This window comes from Chaetodon auriga, chromosome 17, assembly GCF_051107435.1.
Source record: "Chaetodon auriga isolate fChaAug3 chromosome 17, fChaAug3.hap1, whole genome shotgun sequence".
In the NCBI taxonomy this organism is placed as follows: domain Eukaryota; kingdom Metazoa; phylum Chordata; class Actinopteri; order Chaetodontiformes; family Chaetodontidae; genus Chaetodon; species Chaetodon auriga.
The window spans coordinates 23,018,600-23,037,092 of record NC_135090.1 but is presented as its reverse complement, the minus strand read 5'-3'; the positions used below and the strand labels follow the sequence as shown (position 1 = coordinate 23,037,092).

Genomic DNA, 18,493 nt, shown 5'->3' with positions numbered 1-18,493 from the left:
CCGGTACAGTGTGTGACTGTAACTTCTTGCGTAACTGCATGAGTACACGGTGAATTGGCCTACTTCACTGTGATAGTACAGAGCTGGAACACGCTCCTGTTGTCAGTCAATGACGCAACGACGCACGCTTCAAATTTATCTGTCACGTTGACCTCAGTACACAGACGGCCGTTTCCGCTTTACAGGGATACCTTCAAAATAAATGATTGGGAATCGTCGAACACGAATCTAAACTCTAAGATGGTGTTTCATTTAAGTGAATGATACAGACAATAATGTACGTAATACTACATACAGATAGGAAAGCAAATAATCAAATGGTGTTGTATCATTAGTCAAAAGTCTATATTCAAATAAGAACATAATAATAATGAAAAAGAAAACAAAAACATGATGCATTAATAAATACACTGCACACATAGAAGTAAATAAATACAGAATGCTTGTACACGAAAGGACTAGGGCTAATATACGAAAATAGTCACAAAATTAAAAAAAAAAATTATTTGTTTTCAGTGAATGTCATAGGCTGCATTTACAATTTGGTTTCTCACAAAAAGAAACCATAAAGTATTGGTATCATTAAAATTAGTATATATGAAATAATTAAAACATAGTAGTACCATAATTGCCACAAGTGATTTATGTTTTATGGAATGTTATTGTAACGTTAGATTAGGACACTTATAGCTAATACAGCGTTTTTGTGGAAATATTTTTCTATCCTCAGTCATGTGTTGTTTTTTTATATTATGACGTACATATATGTAATATTTGCTTTTTATATTTTTATGACCATCATCATCGTCCTCAATTATTATTATTGCTGAGTTTTTCAGCATGCAGCTATATTATTTGGTGAGTACCTTTGTTCAAGCTTTTATTTTGAAATGTTCAATCCGGACATATTTCTTGACCGTTGCTTGCTTGTAGCGGCGGTAAATGGCTATCGTCAGATTCGGTCAACTATCGGTGCCTTTTTTCTATTAAACTGTCTTATTTATGAACAACGCAACAGAGTAAACAATGCGAGAGGCAGCGGGGCTGGCTGAAAGCGGGGCTAACGGGCGGTAGTTCGCTCGCTCCCGGCCGTTGGAGTGGCTCTGTGACTGCCTGAAGCAGATGGGATCCACGGTGTATTTGGGTAAAAGGCGGAAGACTGCGTATCAACAGACCGAACCAGAGATGCTACGAAGCTACAGCCGCTAGCCTGCTAACTATTTGTCGCAAAATGCGGGCAAACCACAGCCGATACACCAGGTAAACACACAGCGAGCTGACAGCAGGCTCCCGCCGGTGTCTGTGCTCGCTCACACAGCCTCCTCTCCGCTGCCACTTGTGGAGAAATTACCCGTAAAACACAACGTTCAGCTAGCTAACGTTAGCTAGGATGCTGCTGCTGCTGCTGCGGCTGTTTGGTTGTTATCGTTTCTCCGTTTGTCTCTCAGCCTGTTAGCTTTAGCTGGGAAGACACAGGATGTTGTGGCTGGAGTGTGGACAGTGTGGACAGTTCTGTGTCTTCTCTCTCTCTCTCTCTCTGTGTGTGTGTGTGTGTGTGGACAGGAAGTGCATTTGATGGCAGGACCTAAAATAAACAGCACAGAGAGGATCAGTGTGTTCATGTTGCTCAAGGCTGCAGGCATCAGGACCTTCACACAAGCTTCATAAAAGTTATTCCACCATCTGATCGGTTCATCTTTAAAGGGCCATTCTCCTGATATTTGTGTTTATTTATTTATTTATTTATTGTTTGTCCAATTTACCACTATCACGTGCAACCCACACCACTCCTTCTAAAGCACACACTGATTTTTCAGATTGGTAAGTTTCAGCCAGATAAGAAAAGTGGCTACAGGAATGTTAATATAAGATAAGATAAGATAATCATTATCGGTCAAGCAGCAGGGAAATTAAACTGTCACAGTATTAAGAAGGATTAAAAAACAAATGCATAGTTAGGCTGGAAATAGTGTTTACACAAGCGATATAGAGCAAGAAAATAGAAACAGAGCTGCTATAAACAGAGCTGCTGTAAACATGTGTGCAGTGTTCGCACACAGTGTTCGTCAGACCAAAATGAGCAAAAGGAGATCTAAACATCCCTCATCTGAACCCGGCCCTAAAGCAGCGAACACAAAAAGTGGACATGTCGTTGTCTGAGCGTGGGCGGTGCTGCAGACACGTACGCTGATGCTGAGTTTCTGTCTTTCTCCAGGAATTAAGGATAACAGAGGAAACATTTCGACTGATGACGTCCTGCTTTATGGAGCCACAACAGGACGGCTTGAACTGAGACAGCTTTCACACTCGGGTAGACACAGCGCTCACCGCACCTCAGGATGGCGAGCAGGAGGAAATCCACCACCCCCTGCATGGTTCCTCCTCGAGAAACCGTCGACTCGGATCAAGAGATGGAGGACGTCGCTGAGACAGCCGAACCAGAGGACAGCAACGGCGTGGCGACCGTCTCCTCGGAGGTTTCTGGCATGGCGGAGGAGCGTGGCGAGGACCCGGACGTCCGGCTGGTGTCGGACCACTATGTGGACTCAAACATGGCGGAGGGAGGCTACGAGTGCAAGTACTGCAGCTTCCAGACGGCGGAGCTCAACCTGTTCACCATGCATGTGGACACGGAGCATCCTGATGTCGTCATCAACACCTCCTACGTCTGCATGGAGTGTGACTACCACACCAAGAGGTACAGCGCCTGTGTATTAGTACGAGTGTACTTGCAGACGTGCTAGTTTGTGTACTTGTTGATATCTTTAGTTTTTCTTTGAATGAATACGAAGTGAAAGTACTTCTAATCCTCATCTTCACCTCTGTGGAGCTTTTTCGGCTTCCTGGCTCATGCATGTGTGTCTGTGAGCTTATCTGGGAGGTGTCCCAGCTAGTGGTCATAATTAATGAAAACTGGCTGTGGATCAGTTCCTGTCACATGTTCTGACTGAGCACAGAACCCACTCAGCATCCCCAGAATGTTCCGCCGTGTCACAGCCTTCGAGTGACTCTCGTGGTTCACTTTGAGCTCCTGAGGTTTGGCCCTCGTCAGGGTTGTGATGAGTTATGTGAGCAGTTCCTTTAAGTTCTGTTGTGGATTTTCTGCCTTAAAGCACTCCTCAGTGTTTTGACTCTGTCTCTTCTCGTAGCTACGACACACTGCTGGCCCACAATGCTCGCCTCCACCCGGGCGAGGACAACTTCACGCGGACGATGGTGAAGCGAAACAACGAGACCATCTTCCAGCAGACGGTCAACGACCTCACCTTCGACGGCAGCTTCGTCAAAGTGGAGGACGACGAGGCAGAGGAGACCTTTCGCAAAGGCATCGCCCTCAGCAAGACCCCCATCATGAGGATCAAGAGCAGGCCAGAACCCAAGAAGTTCACCGCCTTGCACAAAGTGGCCATCGATGATGTCATCAAAGTGGAAAGCGACGACGAAGACGACGAGAACAAGGAGCCGCCCACGCTGTCTCCCGCCCCGATGACCCCCGCTGCCGCCGCCCCTCGCCTCCTGCCCGTCTCCACGCCGGTGCAGGTCCAGGCCGTCCCGCAGAGCATCGTGGTCAACAGCCCCAACGTGCTGCAGATCAAAGGCGGCGCGGGCGGCGGCGGTGCCGTGCTGCCTCCTGGGACTCTGGCTCAGGTTCTGTCCGCCCTGCAGAACCAGCAGAACAGCACTCAGACGCAGACTCAGCTCCTCATCCCCATCAGCAGCATCCCCACCTACAACACGGCCATGGACAACAACGTCCTGCTGGTCAGCGCCTACAACAGGTAAGTGCACGTGGAGGGGCGGGGCAACACCTTTTACTATCCCTCTGAAGTCTACTCTGGTGATGAGCATGTGTTCTTTAAGGCTGTAGTCAGGATTTCTCTTTCCATTTACCAGCTTGAGGTGAGTTGTCAGTTGGCTCCACGCTCGCAGTGTTTATGTCAGAGCAGATAAACTCTGCTTTTGTGTGTCTTCAGATCAGTGGAAGTCAGCTGCATGTGACCCGAGCGTGTACTCTGTCTCCTTGGCTTGTCTAACGGCTCGTCCTCTGACTTTGTGTCGCAGGTTTCCGTATCCCTCGGTGTCGGAGATCATGGGCTTGTCTTCGCAGACCAAGTTCAGCGAGGAGCAGATAAAGGTCTGGTTCTCTGCTCAGAGGCTGAAACACGGAGTCAGCTGGACGCCGGAGGAGGTCGGTGCTTTCACGCCACGTCACGTCCTGTTTTATGTGTCTTTAATAAGACGGATGCTTTGTTCCAATGGTCCGTCTGAATTCAGTGGAAATACGAAGCGTCAGACAAACACACAGCAGCAGAAACACAGCCTGAAGACGAGTCGGCTCCATTCAGTTTTCAACGTGCACGTTTGTGGCGCTGGCTTCAGATATAAAGTTCAATCTGAAATCCATTTGATGGATCATCCAATCAAATAAGATGTGACTCAGCCTGTTATTCAAAGACCTTTTAATCCCACAAAAGTCAGATTCCAACACGAGTTTCTTCTTTTGGCTGATCCAGGCTCAGTTTGAAGACAAACCTCTTTGGAGCGATCTGCCTGAACTTGGCAGACTCTGACTCATTTATCAAAACGCGTCATGAAAGTCCGTCTCATAGACTCGCCGTGATGTAATTATCTCTTTATTGATGACGTGACCTTTTTAAGTGGTGCTTTGCTTTCATTGCTTTTTAGCTCGTCTCTTCCCAGTTTTTTGAAATTAGTCATAATTTAGTACTTCGAGCTTTCGCCATCTTGTGCCTCCAGATGAATTTTGTTTGGTTCACATAAACTGTTCTCAGCCCAAGTGGGAAAGAATACACCAGAATACACCCAGTATTAGTATAGTGAGCATGCTAAAGTGTACTTGAATCCAGAATATGAATTACTGAAAAATGTGCTGAATTGGACTAATTCTGTCCTCTAAGTTACAAAGGTCAAACATTTATTAAGTAGACTTATTTTAAGTACTTAATCTACTGCAAATATATGAATTATTTCATATTTTCTCCTGCTGTCCTTCAATTTAAAGAACAACTGAAATACATTCATAATGTAAAGTGAGTAGTCCATAAACTCAGACATTAATAGTTCACAAATAGAGACTTAGACTTGACTTTATTGATCTTCTTGAGCATTTTCAGTTCTTTAAGTGTACTTGAAAACGCCTTAAAATGTAGTAGAAGTGAGGATTTAAAGTGTAAAACCAGTTTGCTTTGATGTTTTGCCCTCGCGTCGGGCCGGGTCCTTGCCATAGTGGCCCTGGTTCGATTCCCGCCCGGCCTCCTCGCTGCGTGTTGTCCCCTCTCTCCTCTCTTTCTCCTCGCTGTCATAATGAAGCAGAAATGCCAAAAAATAAGTTTAGAGATACATACTTGTACACATCAGTACACACGGTCGGTATATTTCTGACAGCAGCTGTTTGAAAAGGCTTACCGACACTTTTCATCTTAACGGCCTCCTCTTTGTTCCCGCTCCCTGCAGGTGGAGGAGGCGAGGAGGAAGAAGTTTAACGGCACAGTGCAGACCGTCCCTCAGACCATCACCGTCATCCCCGCCAACATCGCCGCCGCCACCAACGGCCTGCAGTCCATCTTTCAGACCTGCCAGATCGTCGGTCAGCCGGGGCTCGTCCTCACTCAGGTAGCCGGTAACGGCAGCGCCGTGCCGGTCGCCTCCCCCATCACCCTGACGGTCGCAGGCGTCCCCGGGAACCAGCCCAAAGCCGCCGAACCGTCAACGTCGGAATCAAAGACAGAGATGTCGGCCGGCTCGGCGCTCAGTTTGGACGCATCAGCGACCAAACCCAAGAAGTCGAAGGAGCAGCTGGCGGAGCTGAAGGCCAGCTATGGCAGGAGGCAGTTCGCCACGGAGGCGGAGATCTCGCGACTCATGCAGGTCACCAAACTCTCCAAACGAGCAATAAAGAAGTGGTTCAGCGACACGCGCTACAACCAGAGGAACTCAAAGGATTACCACGGCGTCCTGCTGAGCGAAACCTCCTCCAGCAGAGCGGCGGCGCCGGGAGGAGGCCGGGGAGGAAGGAGCAGCAGTGGCAGCCTCAACGACAGCAACAACAGCGACAACACCGCCACCATCGTCATCGACTCCAGCGACGACGCCAGCGATTCCTCCCCGACTTCTGCCAACGCCCCGGGGTCGTCGGGCTCCGCCAGCGACCCGCGGGTCAAATTCCGCCATGCCTTCCCCGACTTCACGCCACAGAAGTTCAAGGAAAAGACCCCGGACCAGCTGCTTGTCCTGGAGGCCAGCTTCCAGAAATCAGACACGCCCTCGGACGAGGAGCTGAGCCGGCTGCGTGCGGAGACGAAGCTCACGAGACGTGAGGTGGACGCTTGGTTCACTGAGAGGCGGAAAATGCCTTCAGCGGCGCAGTCGAAGGAGAATGACCCGGAGGGAGACGGCGAGAAGACGAAACCGGCTGCCGCGCCTTCGTCCGCCACTCAGGAGCGGCAGACCACCCCACCCGCCGGCAGGAAGACCATGAAGAAGACGCCGGAGCAGCTCCACATCCTAAAGAAGGCCTTCGTCCGGACGCAGTGGCCGACGTCCGAGGAGTACGACCAGATGGCGGAGGACAGCGGTCTGCCGAGGACGTACATCGTCAACTGGTTCGGAGACACACGCTACGCCTGCAAGAACAGCAACCTGAAGTGGTACTACCTCTACCAGAGCGGAAAGGTAAAGAGTTTTACTACACAAGTGATAATTATGATGCAATTAGACATTTTACAGTAAGACAATAAGACACAAACTTCTGTTAAACGAACAACTGCAGGAGTATCTGTACTTCTTCAGAGTACTTTGACTCACAGTTACTGGGACTGAATAAATGTACTGGATTTAAGGTGGACGAGGCGTTGAACGGTGGAGCCAAGAGCCAGAAGAAGTCCAGGAAACGTTTCCGTGGTTGGTCCAGGAGGACCCGCCGGCCGTATCCCTGCAAACGGTCACCACAGGGGGGCGCCACTGCCATCAAGGTCAGTGTATGCAGAGTACACAAGCTAAAAGGAATGCAGTAATAATAATGCTAATGCACAATAAACAGACATCAGACATGAAGGGCTCGACAGCCATCTTTTCACCGCTCAGCGTTCTGTGGTTTGGTTGTTGTGAAAATGTCAGCAAATACAAAAGTGTGTGAAGTCGTGACATTTCAGACAACAGCTTGAGTTCCCTGGAATTCAGGTGCTCATTTCATGGTTGAAGTGTCACAAACGCCGTCAGGGTTTTCCACGGATTGTTTTCGAGACAAAGGCGGCAAAGCTTTCACGTTTTTGTCTGATTTTCCAACAAAGGCTGCACAGCGGCGACCCGCCTTTGAGTCGTGCAGGCAAAGCGCTGACCTTCCTTCCCCCCGTTTCTTTGTGCTGCAATAAATCTGAGCTGGTAGTACTTTAAACTTCAGCTGATGTACCTGCAGTACACGACACTAAGGGGAGCGTCCTCCCATTTTCGTATCACAGTATCATGACGGAGTGAACCACAGTTTACAAATGCAATGACCTGAATAACCTCACGCTCCATCACGTCGATGCACAGACTTTGTAAATACTATATTGCTATAAATGAGATGTCGTTACTGAAGGTGCTCCTGTTTGTACGTATGTGACGTTTTTCTGAGGCCGGTTTGTCACGTCTCCCTCCGCCAGGTGAAGTCCGGTAAGGCCTTTCTGAAGGACTACTACCTCAAACATCGAGCCCTGAGCGAGAAAGACCTGGACGATCTGGTGACCAAGTCCAGCATGAGCTACGAGCAGGTGAGGGACTGGTTCTCCGAGACCGCCAGGAGGGCGGAGGAGGGCAAGGAGCCCTTCAGCGACGAGGAGGCCGAGGGAGAGGAGGGCGAGGAAGAGGACGAGGAGGAAGAGGATGAGGAGGCGGGAGCGGCGGAGCAGGTGGACAGCGAGGGAGAGATGGAGGTGAAAGAACAAGGAGAGGAGGCCACTGACGATGACTGCAATGAGGAGGAGGAAGGGGAGGAGGAGGAGAAGGAGGAGGAGGAGGAGGAGGAGGAGGACGACGACAAAACGGTCCAGGAGGAATCTGAAGGTGTCAGCCAATCACAGCCTCAGGAGCAGACATGAGCAGACAGGTGAGCAATGATTCTGTTGAAGAGACTTTGACTTTATTGATCCCAGTTTGGGAAATTATTTAGTTGCAGCAGCAGATTGAACAGACACAAAAACATCAAATATAATCAATAAAGACAAGAATTAAACTAAGAGAAAACAATGTTCCTAAAAATAGAACTAAGACAGAATTCTTAAAGAGACAGAGCGATAAACTGTGTACTAGACTCACTTCATTCAAAAGACAAAACTGGTCTCATCAGCCGTCGCGAAGTTTTCCTGCCTCTCGCTCAGTAAATTTACAAAATAAAAGAAGAAAAATCAGCCAGAGCTCAACAGACGATGGCCAATCACAGCCAGCCAGGATTGAGCGCTGTCAATCTGATTTCAGGGTTTATGGAGATCTTTGTTTCTTGTTTCGACCGTAGATCGTCCACAGTCAGCAGCGTCACTGTTACACTGAACCTTTCATGTCTTCACTGTCGTCCCGCAGCATTAACGTCCTTCCTCCCGCCGCGGAGACGACACGGAGGATACCGAACACGCATCAGTGTTTCTCAGCTGGCGGGGCGGGACCCAAAGGCGGCCACGGGAAGCTCAGGCAGAGTCACAGCTCAGACGGACGACGTGTCACTAAAACGACGATTTTGTGCCTTGGAGATGAACTTTGGGTCCTGATGCAGCTGAGAAGCACTGAGACGACGGAGCCGAAGTCCCGGACGAAGCTTCAGGATGTTGTTTGTTTCTGTGATGAACTGTTGGGACCAACGAACGCGCAGGGCGACGCCTCCTCTCAGCAAATGCCACCACGAGAGTAAGTTCCAGCTCTGCTCCTGTACAAATAACAAGGCTTTTATTTTGGCGAGAATGACAGGGCTTTTATTTTGGCCTTTTATGTCATTTTTCTTACAAAAACAAAAAAAAAATCAATGTTTTAAGGTAAACTTTGTATAAAGGAAAAAACATGAAACATTTCTAAGGTGAGACCTCGCATGGATTTCTCATTAATATAAAACTTTTTCAGAATAACGGACCATCTGAGCTTTTTCTCAAGGGATCGTCCCCAAAAATCAACATTTTGCTGTTGTGAAAGAAAAGATTTTTCAAGGCGCTCTGGTTTTTTGTGAATAGACAACTCAAATTAGTGCCATTCTGTTTTCTAAAGTTTTGTTCTCAATCAGAAAATCAGCGCTGGGATCAGTTCCACGTTGACATTTTCACCTTGTTTGTATTTTTATTGTTTTGTTTTCAAGTGATTTGTTAAAAGTCTGAACAACATCAAATTCATGGGGACTAAATCCATTCTTCTTCTACTCTTATTATGCTGTTCTGAGTTCTTTTGAATATGGTGATAATTTCCATGTCAGCAGGTTTGGGTCCATTCAGTTTCAATGACATCGATTCATCACTTAAAGGGAAAATCCACCTTAAAATGAACAAGCGGTTTGTTTTTGTGTTGTCCAATCAGATCGATTATTCCCTCATAAAAACAACCCTGAAAAGAGCCAAACGGATGTTCGATCGATTCTGAACTCAAACTAAAACTGGCCGATTTGACGTGCATGTGCATTAGTCTGATGATGAAGATCGGCGTCGTCTGGACGTGGACTCACCGTCTGCACCCAGCTGCCAGTTTATTAGGCACAGCTAGCTAACGCTAATGCAGGCTAATACAGCAGTCCTGCAGTAGATCCTCCTTCACGAAGGTTCAGTTTGTGATTCGCCTGAACGGCCATTCTGGAGGGCGGTGCTGCGAACGGTTTCTCCTGCGTTGGCGGTGGGCGTCACACTGGGCCACAGGAGGAATTCTGGGAAAGTTTTACTCCGTCAAAGCTTCACTGTTTCAGTAACACGTGAAGGGAGTGAAACCTTGTTCCTGAAAAGCTCTTTGATGCACCGTAACCGCCTTTGACGGAGAGTTCAAAGGTCCTCTCAGGCTTGGTGAAAGGCATTCTGGGAAACGTAGGAAATCTGGTGGGGCAGCAGAAGCAGTTAATGATGGAAAACACAGCAGCTCGCAAACTCTCGATACATGAAGGTGGATTTTTCCTTTGACCTCTGAAGGTTTCCAGAACGTTCTGTTACAGACTGAACTCTTCAGTCAGACATTTTTCACACGTCCTTTAGATTCAGGGTGTTTTTGAACGCTCATCACAGTCGATCGACTTGAAAGGAAGATGAACCCAAACGCTGTTTGTGTGTCCAAAAGAAAAAAACCAAGGCATGTGTGCTCTTCTTCAGGAAACAGGCAACTTTACCTCAGTCAGTTAAGCTACGAACTCGGTAAGATTGTGACATTTACACTTTACGACAGTTTTCTTTTCAGGAGAATTCAATACTGTATGCATGAAAACACCAGTACACAATAATAATTATGTCTTTCAGATGGCGTTTCTGTTTTTTTGTCCTCGCCGCCAAAGTAAGTGAATCACTTTAAAAAGACAAAAGAAGACATAGTTATTAGTGCGTTTCTTTGCTCAGATACGGGTGAACTAGCAAACAATCTCCTTCAGGTTTTCCACGAGAATTACAGACGATATTTTAGGGGCGAGAAACCACAAGCACTTGGTTCCCGCGGGAACTTTTTAACTTTTCATATGCGGGGTAAAAAAAACGAAGAAATAAGCTTTTATTTTGCTTTTCTCTGCTCACTTCCTGTGTTTACTGAACCATGTAGGACTCTGTTAGAATATGCAAACATCAAAGAACAATCAGCGGGTCGGCGGTCGGAGCGGCGGCTGTTGGATGCGGCTCTGTAACGATTGGTCGGCGACGCGGGGTCCTTGTATGAGCTCTGTAGTGTTGCACAGTTACGCCTTTCTGCCAGTCTTTAAATTGCTTTAATAGCCAAACGGTTTTAGTAGTTAATTTATTTATTATATCTGGACTTTCATGGATATCTTTTTTGTCTGCAAGCAAAAAATAAAAAGTGGAAAAAGAGTTTGATTCATTGATCTTTTCTGCTTTTACTCACTGAAACTGCGGCGCAGTACATTTACTCAAGTCTGCGTGCAGCGACGAGGTATTTGTACTTGAGTATTTACATTTCTGCTCATTTACTGAACATCATGAAACAAACAGAAAATCAGCCGCCAACGACTTTCTTAAATCTGAAGATTTGCTGCTTTTCTGTTTTTTATCACAGTGATTGATTAATAATTAATGATTAAATATCGTGTTTTTACTGTTGCTTTTTCTGCTCTGGGAAAGTATGATGTCACTATTTTCTGGCATTTTATGGACAAAATGATTAATAAATAAGATGTTTGGAATAGTTTTCACTCTCGTTTTGTCTAAAACCCCAAAATGTTCAATAATGATGAAGAAAAGCAGCAAATGTTTGTGTTTGTTTGATAAATGAGTGAAAAACCACTGAAGGATCAAACGTGTTCCTTAATTTTGATCGACAAAACGTTTTCATAAGGAAACATTTTACTGTTTTCATCGAGGTACACGGAGCTGAAAGAATCAATTAATCTGTTGGTCAGTGGTTAAAAAAAAAGATAATTAGCAAATTATTAAAAAGTGGAAAAAATGGGAGATATTTGTTGTTTCCAGCACTTGATTGATTGAATTCGGGCTCCAGTCCGAGTCCAGTGTGACGTCTTTAAATTCCAAGAAAACAAACTTGAGGATAAGCTTCAGGACATTTCAGACAACAAAACGGCGTTTTAGCGTAAATAATCACCTGCAGAAGTTTGGAGCTTCAAAGGCCCAAAAAGTATGTTTTCATCAGTGTTCAGTCACCTGAAAATCAGCACTGTTGTGTTTCCGTTAGCTTGGAACGAGCTCTTCACGTCTGCAGGTTCTACGGAGGCCCAGAGCGGACAAACCAGCCGGAAAGTGTGGATTCATCCAAGTTCTGTTGTGCAGAGTTGGACATTTAGTCAAAACGTGCAAAAACATTTCAGTTAAAAAAAAAACAAAAAACAACTGAACCATAAAAGTCGAAGATAAAAGCAGCGAATCTTCACTTCAGTAAACTGAAAACTGACTGAAGTCGTTCATCGATCATCGTTTCCTGGTCGACTCGAGGTTTTTACTTTTCGTCTCGTCTGGATTAAATTCAGTGGAATGAATCTGCAGCTCAGAGCAGAATCCTCTGAAAACACGGACGCTGTGTTCCTCAGTACATCTACTGCAGTACTGTACTGTAGTACTACACTCTCGGGGTGTCGACCTGTTTCCGTCTGATCTCTGAGGTCAGAGTTCGCGCTGCTGCTCTGTTACATTCAGGTGTTTCTAATAGTCCTTTAACCTTCACCTGTGCAAAACAATCCAAATTACACATTTCACATAAAACTTCATGAAGGCCGAATTTACTGCAGTATTCTCATTTTGCAGTACGTCTACTGCTTTAATGCAGCAGTAACATTAATCTAAGAAAAGGTGAAGTACTTCTACATTCTGAACGCAGGACTTTTACTGGTGGCGCAGTACTTTTACTTCATCAGAGTACTTTCTGGTCGTGTTGAGCTCACAGTTCACACAGCTGCTGGAGGAACCTCTGCTGACCTTTGACCTCTGTGTTGTGAGTGCTGATCTTAGAAACTGGACTCCCACAGAAACCAGTTTGCAGGTTTTCTTCACTGCGTCGTTTGAAAAAAGCTTCTTTTTTTAACTGAATCTTCCAGTTTGAGCCTGGTTTTGTGTCTTTTTCTCTGTAAACAGCCTCGTTCGCTCGCTGCGCCGCCTCACTCATTCAAGGTATTCAGCGCCGTCGCCAAGTGCGCCTGGTGAACTACCATAGAAACCAGCAGCACCATAGAAACCAGTCTACCCAGTCCAGGGAACACACTGTCCTCCAGATCCAAAGCACTGCCTCTGCACGCTCCGCTCCACCTTTTCACCGCGAGCTGCACATCCTGGCGGCGGTTTGCCGCCGTTGTGGCTGAGCTCGGGCCGCTTTGGGGCGTGTTCGTCCGTGAGGTCGCGCAGACATTTTCGGGAGCCATGTTGGGGCGTTTTGGCTCGTCTGTGCGGTGGAAGGAGAGGCTCGGCGTCCTGTAGCTCCTTCGTCCAGCAGATGGCAGTGTGAGCCCAAACACCCGCCTCTCCCGGCTCTACTGTAAATCATGTAAAGCTGGCTGAGGTTAGGTAATACACCATTTGTTCACGGATCTGGGCATTATCCAGCCTTCCTGGAAGTTCGCTGGCTGCAGACCGGCTGCCGCTCCGAGCCTTTCCCCAGTTTATCTGCTTTTTCTCTGGGCCCCCGTCAGTGAACCAGACATCAGGAGGAAAAGGTTGATTCATGTCCTTCACAACATCGAGCTCTGCCCCATTTTGTGGCGTCGGGTCTCCCTGGAAAACACCAGTTACACGCCGCAAATGGTCTGGCAGGGCCTCTGTGAAAACACGAGCAGACCGCCGGCCTCGCGGCGGACAGACGGCGAACGTTTTTAGGATAAAATAAAGAAAACAAAGGCAGGGAGAGGAAGAGAGGCGGCAGCTGAAGAGTTAACCTGCACAAGACCCGCTGAACCAGGGGTGGGACCTGCTCCCCTCCTAATCAGAGCGCAGAGAAAGGGATGAGGGAGGAGGGGGAGGAGGAGGAGGAGGGGGAGGAGGAGGAGGAGGAAGAGAAAATTAGAGTCGACACGAGCGGTGTGAGGGGCCGAACAGAGGCCGCGTGAGGACAGTCGAGAACCCTTTCACTACTGACCTACTTCGACTCACACACACACACACACACACACACACACACACACACACACACAGTGGCGTTCGTGTGTGTGTGTGTGTGTGTGTTTCGGTCTATATGGCAGGTCGATGAGGACTAAATCTCGTGTTTAATGCTACACACACACACACACACACACACACACACACACACACACACGCTCCATCTTGGCAGGACACTCTTAAAACACCCGGTGGTGTGTGGATCCTCTGCGGTGCACGTGCAGTGATGGAGGAAGGACTCATCATTCACTGAAAATGACAGAAATGTGCCTGAATGACAGCCGCAGAGGTAAAAGTACTCCATTTCTGAATCAGATGGAAAATAATAATAATAACTAAAATCATCTATCAATGCATTAATGTGTTCATCGTTTAATGTTGCAGCTGGTGAAGGTGGAGCAATTCATTTCTAATATTGCGTCATAATTTAATGTTAATTTGTACGTAGACGGTCGATGAATTTAACAGCTCAATGATCATTAAAACACACTTTATTTGACACGTACGATCTTTTCAAAGCTCATCATGTGCAGGATATTTGTTGACCTTGTTGGAAATGTTTGGTTACAGACTTTTATTACTGAGGTGACAGACGGTGACCATGAGGGGCCAGAATATTAGGAACACCTCTGAATAAAACACGACAGACCTCAGTGATAAAATATATGAAATAATTAATAATAATAAAAAATATAGAGCGCTCTTGTATTTGGATTGCAGAGCTGTGCCTAATAAAGTGGCCACTGAGTGTGTTTTCATAGAGCTGTAATTGCTGAAAATACTGTAGACACGTCATGTCCTCATATCTGCTAATAATTACATGATAATGTTACAGAAACTGTTCATTGTATCTGTCTGATTCTTCCAGGTCACATCAGGATGAAACGTGTCGCATGTTTACGTCACAGACTGCACTGTTAATGAGGAACAACACAAATAAATATGCAACAAGGGTGCAAACATACCATAAATAATATAAAAACTGGGATTTTAATTGGGAGAATCGTGTCAGATTTTTAATCGGAAACTAAAGTGGAAAAACAACAAATGTGTTTGTTGGTGGATTTTGTTCACTTTGGACAGATCAAGGCCAGGTGTTTCCCAGTGGTGGCAGGTAACAGTACATTTACTCAAGTACTGCACTTAAGTACAAATTCCACATACAACTTTATACTTGTACTCCACAGAGTCTCAGAGGTAAATATTGAGTGTGATTGTTGAGTAATAATTGAGTATGAAATCGTCTGAGGCTGAATTTCTGGTTCAGGTCGAGTCCGTTTTCTCTGGTCGTTGATCAGTTCTGGTTTGGGGGGGCTGGACTCTGCGGGTCCTGACTGAACCTTTTCATGAGAGGCTTTTTAAGAGTGCCGGCCGGCTTCTCTTTTTTTCCTGTTTTCAGCCGATTACGCAGCAAAGAGCGAGCGAGCATGGAGAGCTATAGACAGGGGGAGGGAGGGGGAGGGAGAGGGGGGAGGGAGGGGGAGGGGGGCTGTCTGCTGCTGCTGCTGCTGCTGCTGTGGGTCATTCTGAGGACAACTCTCCTCTCTTCACCTCACGCCTCCCTCCCTCCCTCCCTCTCCGTCCTCCTCCTCCTCCTCCTCCTCCTCTCTTCCTATACCCTGCCCTCGCTCTCTCTCCTCCTATACCCCGCACACACCCCTCTCCTCCCCCGCCTCCCCCCGCCCGTCTCATGCATCTGCAGCCTGTGCCCGCGGTCGCTGCTTCGGCCTACATATCCACACGCCCGGATGAGTGGCTGCACGCGAGGCCGCGCCGCTCTTTATGTCTGAATGTGAACGTGCTGCAGTCACAGCAAACTGGGCTCTTATAGGAATATTAATAAATTACGGTTTAGTGCAGGCTGACGCTCGAGGCAGCCAGTGAGCTCACCTGTAAGACCATACAGGTGCACGTTGTTCCGTAAGTTTCCAAAGATAAACATGAGTTTAAGTGTGAAGGAGAGCAACCAGCTGCTGGTCGCTCGCAGCACATCTGGAGCTCAGAACGCCTCCGTCTTCCTGAGGTAAATACCTGTGGGTCACATGACTCATGGTCACTCACTTCTCAACAGGTGAACACTTAAATCAGAAACATGGCACAGTAAATATCTCACAGTCTTCATCTTTTCTACCTGTAATATTTACGGTGCCGTGTTTTTTGAAAACGTCACTTTTTACAGTGTGACGTTCTTTCATACACGTTGGCCTTAGATCATTGGTCATGTGACCTGCATGTGTTTACCACACCTGTGAGCGTCCAGGTGAGTTCTCATCAGAACTCAGTGAGAAAACAACAAACACGAGAATTTAAAAAACATCAGTTGATACACATGTAGTGGCCAGTTTATTAGGTACACCCCGCTCAAACTAATGCAGCCTTCCAGGAAGAATAATGTGGACTGTTGTATTAAACTAATAATCTGTGCATAAAATCTAATTAACTGCGATTAAAATGCTGCGATTTTGAAATACAGTAAGTTTGAAGTATCAGTTACATATCGAAGTATTTAATTTCCCATGAGTGGACAGTGAAATACTACAACACCTATAAGAGTACACCAAACAAGCTTAGTGGATGGATGGATGAGTGAATGAATGATGGATGGATGAGTGGATGGATGGTTGGATGGATGGATGGTGGATGAATGATGGATGGATGGATGAGTGGATGGATGGATGGTTGGATGGATGGATGAATGATGGATGGATGGATGGATGAGTGGATGGATGGATGGTTGGATGGATGGATGAATGATGGATGGATGGATGGATGGATGGATGGATGAATGATGGATGGATGAGTGGATGGATGAGTGGATGATGGATGGATGGATGGTTGGATGAGTGGGTGGATGGATAAATGATGGATGGATGATGGATGGATGGATGGTTGGATGATGGATGGATGGATGGTTGGATGAGTGGATGGATGGATGAATGATGGATGGATGAGTGGATGGATGGTTGGATGAGTGGATGGATGGATGTTGGATGAGTGGATGGATGGTTGGAGGAAGTCACTGTGGACGTTTCATGGAAATTTACCAAAATGTGTGTTTATATGTTGATATTTCTCACATTTTCACTGATTTTTTTGGCGTAAAGATTTAACTTCTCGGTAGCGAGAACTGTACTGGAGTACAATTTTGAGGTACTTGAAGTATATCCAGTTATGTTACTCTGCTTCTCCTCCCTGACAGAGGAACATGTCCTCCAGCTCTTTATCTGCTGTCGATGGTTCCTTGTTATTGACGCTCGCTGGCTGATGGGTCCGAATGCTGGACTTGAACTTGTGACTCTGAGGTTTCGTTATCATTACTTGAGCGACTGATGTGAGTACTTCACTTCACACCTTTCAGTCCAGATGTTGAACTACGTTCGACTGCTGGTTTCTGAGCATCAGAAATACAGATGCGGGATTTGAGGAGCAGCTGAAGGAGACGTTGTGGTGAACGAGCTGAAGCTCAGAGCGGCGCAGACGAGCAAGAAGCAGGATTACGTTTGACTTTTTGATGGTTTTTGAACTCTGGTCTGCGGCTGGCACGCGCTGCGTTCACTGTCTGCGGTGCCGGCCGTGACCCGCCGACCTCCCCGTGTAACGAAACCTCCCTCCATCACGTCGTGTTACGTGTCAGCGGGTGAAGGACTGATGTGAACGCTGAAGCATCTCGGGAGCTTAATTATGTCAAATTTCACCATTTACAGCGTTTTAGAACAATGTCACTTCCTCGTCATTTTGTCAACCAAGGACTCCACTTGGCGGCTGTCCTTTAAAAAAGGGTTTATTTTTAATTCTGCTTCTTCTTCTTTTTTTTTTTTTTTTTTTTTCAAATGGTGGATATCTCCCCGTTAAATGGGAGATCTCATTATTCACACCAACGCCTGGCAACCTGCTAACAGGCATCACACCTCTCATTATTCTGCATCTATTCAATCAGAAAAAAGGGGAAAAAACGAGACATTTCTGTCCTCCGTCGCTCCACAATACAACTCTCCAGCCTTCTATTAACTGTCAGAGTGCTCCAGCTCTCCTCCTCCTCCTCCTCCTCCTCCTCCTCCTCCTCCTCCTCCTCCTCCTCAGTTTGCTGGTAATCCCTCCAACATGAGAATAAATAATTCACCGCTGTCGGCTCGCAGCCACGTCCCTGCAGCTTTTTGTGTTTTCTCCTCCCTGATTTTAAAGTTTACATGCTCGATTTGTGTGCTGACGGAGGGAGGCGGCCTCCTGACTCGTCTTAAAACGGAGCCTCGTTTCAGGAGGAGATAAATACTCCTCGTTCCTGAATGGTCTGTGTCCCGCCGCTGTGAGAAATAGTCCCTGCAGGCTGTCAGTAGATGACATGTCAGTCCGTGGTGTTTCCCCGCCTCTGTTCTGTGATAATCCCTTTAACATGAGAACATTTGCCGTGTACCGCCCCCCGACACACACACACACACACACACACACACACACACACACACACAGATGAACTAATGGCCGCCTGTCTCGGATGCCTCAGCTCTGACAGATCGGTTGGCTGGACCGCCGCGTCCTCATGAGACCCCTGACGGCTTCCACTTCCTGCTCAAACCTCTGCACGTGGAAAACAACGAAATCTGGAGGGACGATTGTTTGTGTGACCGCAGCAGTGCTGGAATGTAACTAAGTACTTTTACTCAAGTACTTTTTACTACATTACTGAACAGTTTGTAGTTCAGCTGAATCGATCAATGAGTGTATTGACA

The 18,493-nt window shown here is 46.8% G+C and overlaps 1 protein-coding gene across 1 annotated transcript; it reads left to right on the top strand.

Annotated features, from left to right (window-relative positions):
• The first annotated feature begins 907 nt into the window (after positions 1-907).
• Positions 908-11,001, top strand: LOC143335316 (zinc fingers and homeoboxes protein 1-like). The gene is made up of 8 exons (XM_076754637.1): positions 908-1,260; positions 2,216-2,698; positions 3,150-3,779; positions 4,063-4,189; positions 5,476-6,693; positions 6,861-6,992; positions 7,665-8,107; positions 8,578-11,001. The coding sequence occupies exons 2-7, from the start codon at positions 2,340-2,342 to the stop codon at positions 8,097-8,099; spliced, it is 2,901 nt and encodes a 966-aa protein (XP_076610752.1). The 5' UTR covers positions 908-1,260; positions 2,216-2,339; the 3' UTR covers positions 8,100-8,107; positions 8,578-11,001.
• The last annotated feature ends 7,492 nt before the right edge of the window (positions 11,002-18,493 follow it).

Coding starts and splice junctions, on each gene's coding strand:
- LOC143335316 (XM_076754637.1), top strand. CDS start 2,340: ATGGCGAGCAGGAGGAAATCCACCACCCCCTGCATGGTTCCTCCTCGA. Junction 6,694..6,860: donor ACCTCTACCAGAGCGGAAAG/GTAAAGAGTTTT, acceptor ACTGGATTTAAG/GTGGACGAGGCGTTGAACGG. Junction 6,993..7,664: donor GGGGCGCCACTGCCATCAAG/GTCAGTGTATGC, acceptor TCCCTCCGCCAG/GTGAAGTCCGGTAAGGCCTT.